Source organism: Parus major, chromosome 1A (genome assembly GCF_001522545.3).
Source record: "Parus major isolate Abel chromosome 1A, Parus_major1.1, whole genome shotgun sequence".
Classification (NCBI taxonomy): Eukaryota; Metazoa; Chordata; class Aves; order Passeriformes; family Paridae; genus Parus; species Parus major.
Window position 1 is genome coordinate 65,977,045 of NC_031773.1, and position 15,067 is coordinate 65,992,111.

Consider the following 15,067-nt stretch of genomic DNA (forward strand, 5'->3'; position numbering starts at 1 on the left):
GGGAAGGGAAGGGAAGGGAAGGGAAGGGAAGGGAAGGGAAGGGAAGGGAAGGGAAGGGAAGGGAAGGGGAGTGGATGGGGCTCTTACTGGTACAGCAAAAGCAGTTTGCTCTAAGTGACCTTTTCAGTCTTACAGGAGGTCCTGAAATGAATAATTTTGTCTTTTTTTCTTGCTCCCAGGTTGAGTGCAACACTATTCAAGAATGGTCTTTTCTTAAGGTCACACAAAACCAAACTTACTCTTTTGCATACAACGGGGAGCATGTCCAAGCAAGCACTTCTGTATTTTTAGAGGTGCTGTTTACTCCCATTAGTTTTATTGTCAGCATTGTTTCCCTTGGAAGAGCCTTTATTCGTAGAGGGAAGTTGACCCTTAAAGAAAATCAGAAAAGAAAAAGAAAAGTTAAGAAAATTTGAGCATTTTTACAACAAGTGGGTTCTTTCTACATTTTTCTAGATGCTCTAACACATATATTGAGCTATAAATTACAGAAGTTGCACTCTGAAGGAAAATGCAGATCCCTTCAATCCATCGATGAGTATTGGCAGCCTGAGTTGTAGCATTTGAGAAGAGGCAGATAAGATCTCATTCACTTCAGTGGTAACTACTAGAGCTGGCAGAGGCAGGAAAAGCTTAATTAAACTTTGCTTTGGAATTACCTTATCAATGAAAGGCTATTTCAGAATAAACAACCCGTTAAGGGAGAATCGAAAAGCGGAAGTTTTTTGGCTGTTTTGTGTCTTCAGAGGAAAACACCACTTAAAAAACCCCAAGAATTTCTCATACAAGAGTATGATAATCATTCTCTTGTTCAGGTGTGCTTTGGTGGTGTGATAGTTCTTAACCACAATTTAAAGATAGATGTTGTCTTAACAACAATGACAGATCCTAATTTTTTAGTGAGAAAATTCAGTTTTCATCAATATTCATCTCGACTTTGCATTGACCATTAGCTTGCTTGGTCATTCAGTTCATTCATACAGTTTATAAAAATTGATCTAAAATCATAACTCAAAATTATTCCAATAAGCAAAATAGTTTCATGCTGTATTGAAAGATCACACATGTAATTACCCACATGTGTGCTTATCTTTTTCCTGAAGAGATAATTTTCTGGCCTTTTCCATGTATATTCAGTGGAAACTTGAATTTCTCAAGTGGAGAGTAAAATTAATTACATTTTTTTCTGTATAAATAAAGTCAATATAAGGAACTGGGAGCTACAAGGATTATTCCACATTGGTAATATAGTCATTAAAAAGACAAAAAATCTGCATAAACTGGAGATTAAGAAAACAGAGTAAATGATAAATCTGAGTAATAGAGTGACAGAAGAATGCAATGCAGCATTTTTAAAAAGATATGGTCACACTTAAACAGCAAGTAGAAACTGCATTTAAAAAGTATATTAGCCTGTAAAACATAGGAATTATAGATTCTAGAAGTAAGATGTGGTAATAGTAAAAGGAAAAATCAGCATAAGATTTTGCTCCTAGTTCCAAATCTATCAAATTTCTATTGAATTTGAGAAAGTTTCCTTGAATGTGCTGAGGAGCTACTGAGAGAAAGTAGATGGCTTTCAGCTGAAAATCTGAAGTACTGCAAATTAGCATTAATGTCAAAATTTCAGATCATCAGTCTTCCAACATTTGGAAATTATGCAAATGTGCACACCTCCCCCTTTGAATAACAAAGCAAGGCAGCCATTTCCCACTCTTTCTGATTACCATGAACAGAATTGAGAAGCAATTCTCAACTGTCTTCCCACGTGTCCCTATTTAAAGCTTTCAAGTTTGCTTTCCCTGGCTCATGCACTCTTCTTTACTCATAATTAGTTAGAAACAGTTATTGGGAAACTGAACTGGTTTACCTGCTAAAAATAGGTTGTTCTGTCTTTTTCACTGAGAGGTCGACAACACTTGTTACATAAAAATGTTTGACAGAATTAACTTTAAAGAACGATTCATGATTTGAAGAGACAATAATAAAAAAATCAAGACCTGCATTTTGTGATACAGACAATTGTTAACACTCTGTCTGAACCTTGAGCAGTGAAGAAAAGCTCTCAGGATCATCACTGAAGATAGCAAATTCTTGCCAGAGTTCCCCCAGGACACAATTTTCCTACTTCTAGCAGGAAAAGAGCCTGGAAACTCTGACAAGTTACACATCCCAAGAGTTAAAGTATGGGCCAAAGAAGACCAAAATTTCCCTTCTGGAGACATGTCATACACAAAAAATAGGGGAATATCTGCTTTTAAGAACTTTAATTAATGCCTGTCTGAATTTACCCAGTTGGTGTCACCCTTGGTGACTGAGGGTGACTAAGAAGAAGGGGATGGAACCCTGGCCAGAAATAAGAAGCTGCTCACTGAGAAGGTGCCATTCACACATATCAGATAAAGTTATACCACTTGTTTCCTAAAAGAACTCAGCACACAAGAGCTCTGGGGAAACCCAGGATGTGCTCTGAGTGAATGGAAACAAAAGAGAAAAGCCAAACAAAATATGGAGAAGAGGGAAACCTACTGCCAAGAAAGGATCTGAGGTGATGAGTGGTAGGCTTAATGTTAATTCCATACTTCGTGTCTGTAGGTTTAACATAAATTATGAAGGTTGGAAAAAGAGGAGATGGTGAAATAAATACATTAAGAACAACCAGCTAAGACCAAAGAAAATAACTAAGAGATCTCAGCCACTGAAAAATGAAACTGATGGGAAAATAAGGGGGGAAAATTTGGTCTTTACACATTATAAGCTAAATGGTACCAGCCTGTTTGGACTCTGAACCAAGAAGACAATCACACTTCCCAAAGGTAATATACAAGTTTTAAAGCAAAACTAGACTCAAAAAATAACAAACAGAAGAAGCACTACACAAGGCAACATCCCTCAGGTACCAAATTATTCACATTGTTTCTGAGAACTTTCTGGGAAGGATTAAATATGATAAAAGACTTTAACAGAAGCTCATATTTATACATAAAACCCATCAAGTTCAAATTAAGACATTAACTGGTCAAAGCACTTTAAAACAGAAACTAAATTCATGAAAATCAGTGAATAAAGCTAGCCTTGTCTTTGGCAGAAGCTCTCTACCTAATCACCAAAACACAACTTGCCATTTCTTCTTCCTCTGTTCAAATCAATCCTAATATGAGACCAGAACTCATTTTGAATTAGCCAGGCTCATTTTATGGCCTGAATGATCCCTAGCTAAACACAGAATATTTGACTTGCTGATGTACTAGATGCCTCTTCCTGGTGACCTTTTACCACAGGCATTTGTTACAGCTGTGATCAGCTTCTCTGAGCAACATGTCCCAGGGTCTCACCACCCTCAGAGCAAAGAATTCCTTACTAACATCTAACCTAAACCTACTCTCCATTTTAGGCTGGTAGCTGATAGAAAATGCTCACCTGCCATCTCTATTTTGAGCCTGGACCTCAGGCCAAGGGGTTCAAAAAACCTCCCCTCATTTATTGAGACTTAAACAAATCTAGGTCAATCAGTTTGAGGCAGAAAATATGGGAATACCTTTAATGTTTGAGGGAAATATTCAAAATCCTGCCAGACTGATATAAATTTTCAAGATTTTAATTTCGAATCTATTTGAAATGGATTTTGAATTTTGTTTTTTTTTGGAAATCAAGCAACAATAAAAATTAAAAAGGTGATCTTACAAACTGATACTATTATGTTACACACACTTTTAAATCTGACATTAGGAGCCTCTTACAAGCATCTATGACCTATGAAAGGATTTTGCATATTTAATTTCTTCTTTTTCCAATAAGCTTTTGGATGGAATTGTGCACATTTAATAATGATTTTGCAAGGGAGATGTTTCAATGGAAAGCCTGAAGCTTCAGCCTGATTGCTTTTCACTTTCATGAAATGGAAGAAGAGCAGAGTTTCTGCTTCAGTTAAACTAAAAATGTATTTCTATTCTATCTTTTGTTTTAGCAAATGTTTTGTAACATGCATTCCAGAAAAGAATTAGCCACTTTTTAGAAGCCAAAACTGCTCATAAGAAATATAATCCTCATACACTTCAATGTTATCTGCCTGTATGAACCATAAGAAACTACTTGACCAAAATCTGGATGAGGTAAAAATTCCTGTAGAGGGAAAGGGAATAATGTGATTTTTTTAAACACAAGGACAGCTGCTACTTTCCAATCATACAGAAGACTGAGGGTTATGTACTTAAATGTTATGGACACAAATGGGGGCACCAAAGCAGATGTCAACCCTAAACTTAATTGGATACTTTGCAGAAGTGAACCCATTTTGTTTCTTAATCATACACAGACATACTAATTTTCCTATATCCCTCCTCTAAGATAAATGTGTTTGGCATGAAAAGCTCTTCTTCCATTTGACCAGTCTGAAACTGTCGTGTGTCACAGAAAAAGGCAAAGGGAAGTTATGAATTACATTTTGTATTCCATTGTAATTTAAAAACACAACCCAAAAATCAAAGCTTTTCAGACTTGTGGCCTTTGTTCAGTTCTAATGTAATCAAGCTGCTTTCAGATTTAAAATACAATAAACAGTGATGCAAAATACCAACATTTTCAAAGATTACCAATATGTCATTCTCCAGAAACTGAAAGAATTCCATATCACCACCAAATCATAAAAAAAAGCATATTTCTCTCTCACCTATTCCAAATATGTTTTATTTTCATGCCATTGCCTTAAATGAATGTTTTTTGAGTGTGACACACACAGTTAATAGGAATATTTTACCCTAAAACTCCAGCATCAAATTAAGGTCCTCATTGTAAAACTGTAGATCCTTCTTATAAAAAACCAAAAAACAAAACAAAACAAAACAAAACAAATAAAATACGCCCCCCCCTCTCCCAAATCAAACAAACAAATAAAACCCCAAACTAATAAGCCCAACACTTTTTACCTTTTTTGGCAAAAAAAGCCAAACCAACACTTTTACCTTGCTTGATAAAAAAAGAACCTTGAGGAAATGTTACAGTAGGTTCTCAAGCTGGATTGCAGATGTACTAAAGGTAGATCCAAAAGGTGGAATTCCTCAAAAGAAATACAGAAATACAGCCTTTGGTTGTATCTGCTTTCAGTTCCAGCACTCCTGGATACTTCCAGTGAACAAAAACTTAGTTTATTGTTAGACCAGACTTACCTTGGTCCTATTTCCCTTCCTCTGCCTGTCCTATTTCTTTCTCATTCCAGTCTCTCTAAGTTTCTGTGAATTCTGTGCAGTTTAATTGGCTCAGAAGAACATCCATAAAAAAAAAAGATGTGTGGGGTTGTTTTTGTTTTGTTTTGTTTTTTTTTTAAATGAATATTGGATGTGTAATATCTGTCAGACAAACATATATCAAACACAGACCAAAACTCACTTCTCATTCCAGTCAGCCAGGAAGAAGAAGGATCTTTTAACTGGAGCATTTTTGCAAATCTTCACTTGACATATTGTCTTCCCAGCATAAGTTAGTAAACAGGAAAAAGAGAAAACTTTGTAGCTACAAAAGAGAAAAAAAAATAAAATTAATTGTAATATTCTTTGTCAAGCACGGTATATTTGGACTTAACCACTCAGGAACTTATGGAAGTCCTTTATTACATGAGAAAAGTAATTATAATAATTCATATCATATTAGTGTGTGTGTGGAGGGGTTTTTAGGGTTTTTTTTATTTTTTTTTTCCTTGAAGTTCAGAGTTAAAGAGAAGTCTGGGTTCTGTTCCATGTTTCTGACATTAATTTTTTTTTTCCTTATGGCAGCAAATGAAAAGTTGGACATAAGTGAAGTGTTGGTACTTGCTCATCATAGAGTCAACAAGAAATCTCCCACCTGCATCCAGCTCTGGGGCCCCCAACACATGAAAGACATGGAACTGTCAGGGCAGGGCCAGAGGGGGACACAAAGATGCCCAGGGGGCTGGGGAACCTCCCTTGTGAAAACTGAGAGAACAGGGCTTGTTCAGCCTGGAGAAGAAAAGGCTCCAGGGAGACACCAGAGCACCTTCCAGCAGCCAGAGGAGGGATATTTCATAAAGGAATGCAGTGACAGGACAAAGGAAGGCTTTAAACTGAACTTGGTTAGATTTAAATTGGGTATTAGGAAAGAATTATTCCCTGTGAGGGTGGGGAGACCCTGGCACAGGCTGCCCAGAGAAGCTGTGGCTGCCCCATCCCTGGAAGCATCCGAGGCCAGGCTGGAGCTCTGAGCAACCTGGGACAGTGGGAGGGGTCCCTGCCCATGGCCAGGGATGGAATGGGATGATCTTTGAAGTTCTTTTCAACCCAGGGTATTCTATGATTCTATTTATTCTTTCTCTTCCCAATCTGTAAAAACCAGATTCATACTCAAGGGAATATATACATTTTTTACAGCAGAAGCATTAAAGCCCTCTGTGCTGGCCTTCAGAAAGTGAATTGAGCAGCTTCAGAGAGAAATTTAGGTCTGGGAATATCTGTTTCATATTATTCTTACTGAAATCTTTTAAAATATTAGTCAAAATAGATTATAAATAACTAATGTTCCTAATTAGTCTTGTAACTTCCAGATCTTCCTGCCAGGCTCAGCTTTAGATCTCATTTTGGACAAGAATGATGAATGTGGGAAACAGACAAATGTGAACAGGAAATGTGAGGCAGTCCCAAATTGAAGGTTCCTGACTTTACCATATTTATAAGAATGATGGTTTATCTCTTCCAGAACATTCTAATATATTTTATAATTATTGAAACAGATTTGCTTTTTTTTTATTATTATTATTTTTATTTTTTTTTTACGTTGAAAGAAAATTATCTGTAATCTGCAGTACTTATGGGGTGTCATTTCAGAGAAGAAAAAATTACCTTGTAGAACTAGGAAATACTTCCCTTAGAGCCTCAACTTTACAAGGATTTGGAGGATAGTTCAGGAAATAAAAAGTTTTAATACAATCAAATCATTAAGTTCTGCTATTTAAACAAAAGTACTGATACATAATATATGTTATAATGTGTATACTTTTTTATAGAATACATTTTATACATTATACATATGCAGGAATATAGACATCTTAAAATACATGTTAAAACAGCTGCAAGGTCATAACTTTTGATTTTTGGAAAGAGAACATGATGTCCATGACACTGCCAGCATAATTCATGCAGTGCAGAAAAATAAGAATGAGGAACATGCATGTGAACAATTTCAATAAAAGAACTTGAGGAAACCAAGTGTTAGAGCAGCAATTTATGTTAAGAAGTCCATGCTAGTTATGAATATTGGAAAGACTGGAAGGGGAGATTAAGAGGAAGAAAAATTCTCATTTTCATGTGCTTAGACATAGCATTGAAGTCATCAGTGGCCTTTAGGCTATGGGTACTATCACATTTTTCTGGTAAAACATAAAAAGCAGTGGGAATGGTATAAACATCTGAAACCAGGAGAGTCATTATAGCTCTGTATTTCTTACCTTAACTAATGCAAAGTCTCAGATTTTTGTTAAATGGCTAATTACAGGCAGTGCTGTAAAGTACAGTCTCTTGCTGACAGTATAATGCAAATGATTCCACAGTCATTTGGGACTGAAGGTAAAGAGGGAGCAATGGGAAAATTAAAAAACTTTGAAAACAATTTTTTGGCTCATAAAAATAACTCTACCAGACTGTGTTCACCTGTCCCCCTTTGATCACACTGGAGTTGTAAGAGAACACCAGTTTTACTCAGGCTAGTTACTTGACAAGACTAGTTGTACCAAATCTGAGCAATACAGAAGAGAATATTCCTATTACCTTTTTATTATGTTGTCTCTTTTTTCTATTCAGGTTGCATCCATTTGTTCTCCTGTGCTATGCTGATAGCAGGAATACTTGGATCTCTAAACTTTAATCACATCTCTGAAGAGCATCACCCATTCAGCTGTTTGGCCACATGACACACTTTGAACACACCAAGAGCAAAATGTGCCGAGAAAACCTCACTGAGCTTCAAACAAAAACACCTCTCTGCTTAACAGGACCTCCAGCCCTTCCAGCTCCTTGTCCTGCAGAGACCACACCAAGCCCCACCCCAAACACCCTTGGTGTGCATCACACAGCCTCTAACACTGGTTTAGGACCACCACCAAAGCAGGAGAGGTGAGCTGGTGTCTGTGAAAAATGACTCCTGCCAAAGAGACAACACAACACATCTTCTGAACTCTTCCTGCTGCTCCTCCTACCTGCTCACCCAGGCTTCTGGGATGTTATGGGCAGCACAAACAGTGAAGCTCAGCTGGGAATTTAGGCTGATGTCTGCACATAAAGGGCTCCTGGGTGTGCTGGCAAGCTGGAAATTGGCATCAAAGCTGCTGCTGTAGACATGGATGAGGCAAGAGATGGCCATGGAGAGCTCAGTCACAGCAGCCTCTATTAACACTGAGAGGAGACAGAGGAATAAATAAAGGTTAGCAATAGGTCATTTATAAAGAACTATATTTATCCTAAACCATCATTTATGGCTTTGAAATGCCTCCTAATAAAATTTAATTAAAATGACATAACGTACAACTGAAGCCAATTAGCCATCTGTGCTTCTGAAACCAGCCTTAGCTCATTTCTGGTGTATCATTAACAGACTTTCACTACAGTGCTTTCAAATTAAGGCATTTTCAAATTAAGGCATTTTCAAAGTAAGCATTTTCAACTTCAGCAAACCACTGTGTACCTCAGATATGCCATTTCAGTCTCTGAAATTTTGTGCTGGAAGGATTTTTATTCAGTAGGTATTCTGTCATTTCAGCAGCTAAGTAGCTACTTACTTCAAGGGAACTGGCAAGGCAGCAGTAGAAGGGAGAAAAGGCACTGGTTAAATATAAAGCTGTTGCAACTGTAGGTAAACAATTAATAAAACATATAAAACAGCAGCCACAATCAGAAAAAGACAGCATTCAGGTGGTCATGGAATGATGGTAATATTACACAAAAATGGACACTGAAATACATTATACAAATAGATATGAAATGCAGGCTGTACCCTAACTTACACAACACCTTTATTTATGTCACATCCTCTGCCTTCAGCTCTGCAGTACTGTTATTTTATTTTTTTAAATTTTATTAATTTTTTTCATTTATTTTCCCCCCCTCAATTACTGTTATTTATCCATCTTCCCTCTCTGTTTTTGGAGTAGCTTGCCTGATTGCCAGTATAAATTCAAATCCCCAGTCCTGGCAGCCTCCATCAAGTGAAGAGAGCTGTTAAGGGCACTCATTTCTCAAGCATGGGCTAGGTTGAGAGAGAAAGTGTCAGAGCACATTGCATTGCTCCAAGATCAGGCTGATTTGTCTTTTCCAAGGGGAGAACCACAAATTCTCCTTTTTTTACCCTTCTAACTTGTTGGAGTATGAGATACAGTGTGTGTGCCCTTGTTTTTAATACTTAGTTATAGGATTCACAAAAACCACTGAATTTCATATAATATGAAAATCATGAGCATGTTTTCATGGTGATACATGAGAACAAATGTTAAAGTTAAATAAGAAAAGTGTAAATGTGTAGATTAGAAAGTTTCTTGAATCACTGGGTGAATGGGTTGAGGTTTAGAGTTTAAGGTAGTTTAGAGAACAGAAGACAAGATGGAGGATTTAGGGTGTTGTCTCTTGTCCTTCTTCTTTCTTCTTCATCTTCTTCTCCTGGAGGTTTTTGGGTAGAAATGAGTGATTGGGTAGAAAATGCCACAGTGCAGCACAGAAGTGTTGGGTCATTGGGTCACTAATAAAAATAACTTAGTTGGCATCTGTTAATTGGGTAAATGGACATATAAAAGACCTTGAAGAAGATCTTTGTTGGCCATTTTACCCCTTTTCTATCATAGTGCACACAGCTCCTTGTACCTTGTAATGCTGATAAGAAAAAATAAACAACTGAGACCGAACGAGAGAAAAAACTCGCCTCCCGTCTCATCAATCTTCAGTTCAAAGGGAAAAGAACCCAAATCAAAAAGTCCATAAAGAGACACTAACTCACATTTTTCTACATGATCAAGAACATACTCTCACCACCTGTTACAGTTCTTGACACATTCCCTGGACTTGCCTGGCCACTGAAGTCAGCAGCTCTCAGCTCACAGAGTCTATCAAATAAAACAGAAAAGGAAAGGAAGAAACAACCCAGGAATAGGAAGCCTGAGACTTTTTGGACTTGGGATAGGTGCAGCAGTCCTGCCCAGCATCAGATACAAATATCACCATTCCCTGGACTTAGCTATCTCAGTTTCCTGACAGAAATGTTTCCAAAACACCCTATCATCAGTCAGGAATTTTACTCTCCTTCTTTGATACCTTTTACCTTTAAACCATCAACTACCCAGAAATATTCAGTCACAAAATGGCTTGCAAACAGTCCAAAGAAATTGTTCATCTTCATTTCATAATAGACAAATTTTAATTATGTAACAACAGAAATACACATAAAATTTAAATAGTTTGACATATACTGAGGTTTGCCTCTGAGAATACTGACAGGAAATTATTGCACATATGAAGGACTGGCTAGAGAACTACACCTTGTGGTCTTGAAAACGGAATCATTTTAGAGATCAACAGGTTAAAAAATCTCAGTCCTTCTACTCTCTCTGTCCACCACTTGGCTTTAATTGCCTTTTTTAATTTTCCTCTTTAGTATTTTCAACATTTGTCATCCTTCACCACAAGGGTTTTGAAAAGATCTTTGGCCCTACCTAGTGATTTTTTTTCCCTAGAACACTGTTTAATTCTCATTCCCAGTCCTCTTGGATGTGTAAACACTTAGTAACTGCAAGTTAAATGTTTAATTTGCACTGAATTCTTTTACATGCCAAGAACTTACCCACAGTGATCCACATGGAACCTTCTTAAGAGGTCCAGAAGAGGACATCAGCTGACTATTCTTTGAACCAGTACTTTATCTGAAAAGCACCACACTATTTTCATTAAGGACCAACTGATCCTTGGGAGATTCCATGTTTCAAAGTGTAACAGGTAAATGTAGTGTAGTAGCAAACCCCTTATTTATGAAAATTGGCCTATTGAAATCAATGATTTCTGAATAGATTGAATAGAATGATTTCTCAGCATTTTCTCAAAAGAAGGTAAATGGTAGTTCAGAGTCTGAAAATGCACAGTTTTACTTCAATCTATATTATAGGTGGTAAAGCAACATCTCAGATTTTGTCTCCAGAACAAGAAGAAATGCATTCTATCTCAGCTAAGCCACAGAGAGAAGGGGATATTCTGTGACCAAAGCATTCCCAAATAATAAAGTCAGGAGAAAACACACAATGGAGTACTTTCCATAGCAGAAAATTTACATGTGCCAGAGAAGGAAGAGGTTAAGATGTAAGGTGCTTATCACATCCAAGCTTCCCTGTCCATTGACCATGTTTGCAGAAAAATGATTCTCATGGTTTGCCTGAGTCTCAGAACTGATGTCAGATATATAAAAAGCAGACAATCAGACAAAGCCAAACACAACCCCTCAAGCTGCTATAACAACATGTGAGGGGTGAAGGCAGCAATGGAACAATTTGGGGGGCAATCAGTTCAGCTGCCAGCCAAGGGAGACAAATGAACTTCAGCATTAATTATCTAATTATTAGGCCATACAGAATGAAGATATTTTCAAGAGCAGAGTTCCTCAGGTTTAAGCAAATATCCAAGTATGATCTGGTCTGCAGGTCCAGGAATGTTTTCAACATTATTTTTCTTATTCTTGCTAGCTCTCAGTTATAAAACAGTCTGTGGTTTCTGTGCCAGAATCAACCCTTTTCCAAGCCCCATTCTTCAGTCATTAGGACCAGTAGCAATTAACTGAATTAGAGGGAAACATCTTGGGTAGTCTGTAAACATCCATTACTCACAAAACTTGTTCAGCATTTTCTCACTGTATTTTAATGAGCTGCTGAATAGGATATGGTAGGCTGAAATTATATCATCCATTCACGAAGCCAGGGAACTTTTACTGCTTTTTATGCTTTTTAATAAATCTCAGCTGAGGAAGGACTGGTGTTTCACTGATTTACAAAGCACAGGCCATGCACTTCCTACAGCAGATTCACAGTTTCAGCTACATCAAAACCTATTTTCTAGAAGGGTGTCTCAGGCAGACCCAGTATGTAAGAGACAATGAATGGACCACGTTGCAAAGTGAACCATGACCAAGATTAATAATCTCACAACTCAAACCTCGTGATTTATTTCTGCTGTGAAATTATTTGCCATCACTCTCTCACTGAAGGTGAGGAGAATTCTGACTTGCAGAAATGAGATGAGAGCAAGGGAAGTGAACTTTAACCACAGCTGCCAGATATGCTTATTTCTGACAGATTCCTGCTCCTTGTACAGGAAGTCTGAAGGAATAAATTCTACCCATAGTGAGAAACAGAACAATCCCCACAATCCTGAAAGTGTTAATGAATACACCTAGTAGATTATTCCTTACAGAAACCCACTTACATTTTCTTCTCAGTCCAGTATTACAATTCACATATTATTTTATTGCCAGATCTTCCAACAGAGCAGGGACTTTGCTGTTACTGCACCAGCAGATGATGTCAGTTCAGTACATGTTAAACACCCTCTCTGACCTGTACACTTTTCTCCAGGTAAAACATGACAAAAATCTGGTTGAACAGAATTTGGAATGAAGGCCTATGACCCTTTTGGCTGATTAAAAATAATTTTGGGAAATGGAGCTTGATTTTTTCCTTTCCAACTTATTTTCAGAGAGAAGAAAAAAAAAAAAGAGCAAGGTCCTGAATACAGTTTAGGACACACACACACAAAACCCCAAAACCAAAACTACAGAAAAAAACCCCGTTTGACCTTTAGGTAAAATGCTAAGCAGCATTCATTAGACTACTAATGATAATATCTAATACTTATCATAATATCTGCTGGTCAGATGCAGTTTCTAAGCACCAATATTTACTGGATTGTTTCCTCCTAGTAGTTGAAGAATCCTATGGATTACCCCTTGAAAGCAACTTAAAAATCTCCTGCTGTTCTGGTATCAAAAATGTCTCTTCTCCTATATGATTTATAATGCCTTGATAACTTCTGTCTACTTTTTGTGAAGAACTGGGGTGTTGTAGTTGTTTAAAAATTGTTCTTGATTAAAAAGCCTCTGGATATAGGGACAATATATCAGAATGCAGCACAGCAACAACTTAGAGGTGAGGAGCTGAGCTCTGGTTTGGAAACAATTCAGGAGAGAGACATAAAAAAATGGAATGAAATCAATAAAAATCCCTTAAGATTTTTTTCATATTGTGAGACAAAAAGAGTTTTTTTCCAAAACAAAAATGTAATGTGTTTGTGCTAAGAAAGGAAGAGAATTTTTCAGCTCCAAAGGAAACACTAACAAAAAAAACATTTAATTTTTTCCTTTTTCTCCCATTTTTTTTTGAACCTTCCTGTTGTGAATGCTTTTATTATCAGGTCTAGAAATAAGTATCAAATCCCAAGCACAATTAAAGAAGAAACTTTACAGTCTTAAATGTAGTGATGACTTCATTACATGTATTGTAAGCATTACATTTCTGCATTGACTCTAAAAGATAACAACTCCAGCAATTCAGTTGGAAAAGGTTTTTGACTCAAAATCATCAGTTCCTGGTGCACACCAGACCTTTTGGATGAGTCCCAGAGAACTACTGATCAAATTCTGAAAGCTGCTTATTTATGTCTGATCTGGTGAAATCCCTGCCTGAAGTATCAAGGCTGTGGACACAGAATAAACATTCATTCATCAGCTTTTGAGAGCCACACACAGGCTCAGGTCTGTCCCAGCCTGCAGCCTTTTCATACTCTGGATTGCAGCAAACCCCAATGCTAAGTCTCTATTAACATGAGTAATCTTTATTTTCTGTGAACACTTGATGCTGCAGAAAGGTACTAATGTCTAGAAATGCTTATGGTTCCTCCTGTTTAACAAGGAATAAAGAAAATATTTTGAGCACTAAAACTTGAATATAATCTTCTAAGGACTTCATAGAGAGGAAAAAGAACGTGATCCAGACTTAGGCATAATGTGGATAAGTATTGCTTTATTCACAGCAGTGGCATAAATTGTTCTACAGAGATAACACTGTTCATAGAGGCAGTTATTGGAACACTAAATCGAGGCTAGATATTTTGAATATAGTCTTTGACATGCTCAGTCCATGGTGAATGACTAATAATGAACCTCTGAAAATCTGTTTTAAAGAGAAAGGTTAAAGCAGTTTCTAAACTATTTTTTTTTTAAGTAAGGCTTTAATTTTAATAGTATCCTTTATCTTTTTCTCTTTTAGTAGAGAGAAATTATAATGGAGAAAACAAAACTCTTTTATATACTCAGGGTAATAATCATCTCTTGGGGAAAAGAAAAGGAGAAACTGAAATTATTAGTTGGAGTAACAGATTGCTGCTCTTGCTGTTAAAATTTGATCCTGTTTTCTTCAAGATAAACATGAATACATACGAGAGACAAAAGGGAACAATATAAATGGGAAACCCAGTCTGGCTTTTCCTTGGCTGTCAATTCCAACTTCATCTGCAAATCTGCTGCTTGAGGAAGACAAGCACATGGATCTTAGCTTCCTAGAGATCTGGAAAGATTTAACAGCACTGAGCTAAGGCTATGATTTGCCTTTAATTTTGGGTCACAGGCTTGTGGATTTTTGCACGCCTGCAATCCTAGACAGCTAAGTACAATGAAGTAAAAAAAAAAAAGGTGGGAAGCACATGAGGGGGAAAAAGAAACACAAAGGGGAATTTGGCAGGAGCTTACAACTCACCACTTATTTGGCTTTTACTTCTAGCTTCAGCAGAAATATCATCTGGATTCCTCTCAAGGTTAGTGTCCCTAGATCATGGTGTTATCATGGAGGTGGGCACTGAGAAGACAGGGACTAAGGAAAACTTGTGATGCCCAAAGGAGAAGATGTAGTATGGCTTTCCCCACTTCTGGGGAAAGAATGTTCCTGCAGATCAGTTTTGGCCATTGCACTCACACTTGGTTTTCCTCAGACATGTTCTTAACACCAGCTTTGACATGCTGACATGCTAGCTCTTTAGCTATTATTATT

At 37.1% G+C, this 15,067-nt stretch overlaps 1 protein-coding gene across 1 annotated transcript in view; it reads right to left on the minus strand.

The window, feature by feature from the left end:
* The window catches only part of PIK3C2G (phosphatidylinositol-4-phosphate 3-kinase catalytic subunit type 2 gamma), a 173,366-nt gene that overhangs the window by 114,829 nt on the left and 43,470 nt on the right, over nt 1-15,067 (minus strand). Inside the window, exons 11-13 of the mRNA XM_033514641.1 lie at nt 8,201-8,396; nt 5,386-5,508; nt 240-371 (exon numbers count right to left, since the gene is read on the minus strand). Coding sequence (XP_033370532.1) covers nt 240-371; nt 5,386-5,508; nt 8,201-8,396 — 451 coding nt within the window. The remainder of the gene's footprint in view (nt 1-239; nt 372-5,385; nt 5,509-8,200; nt 8,397-15,067) is intronic.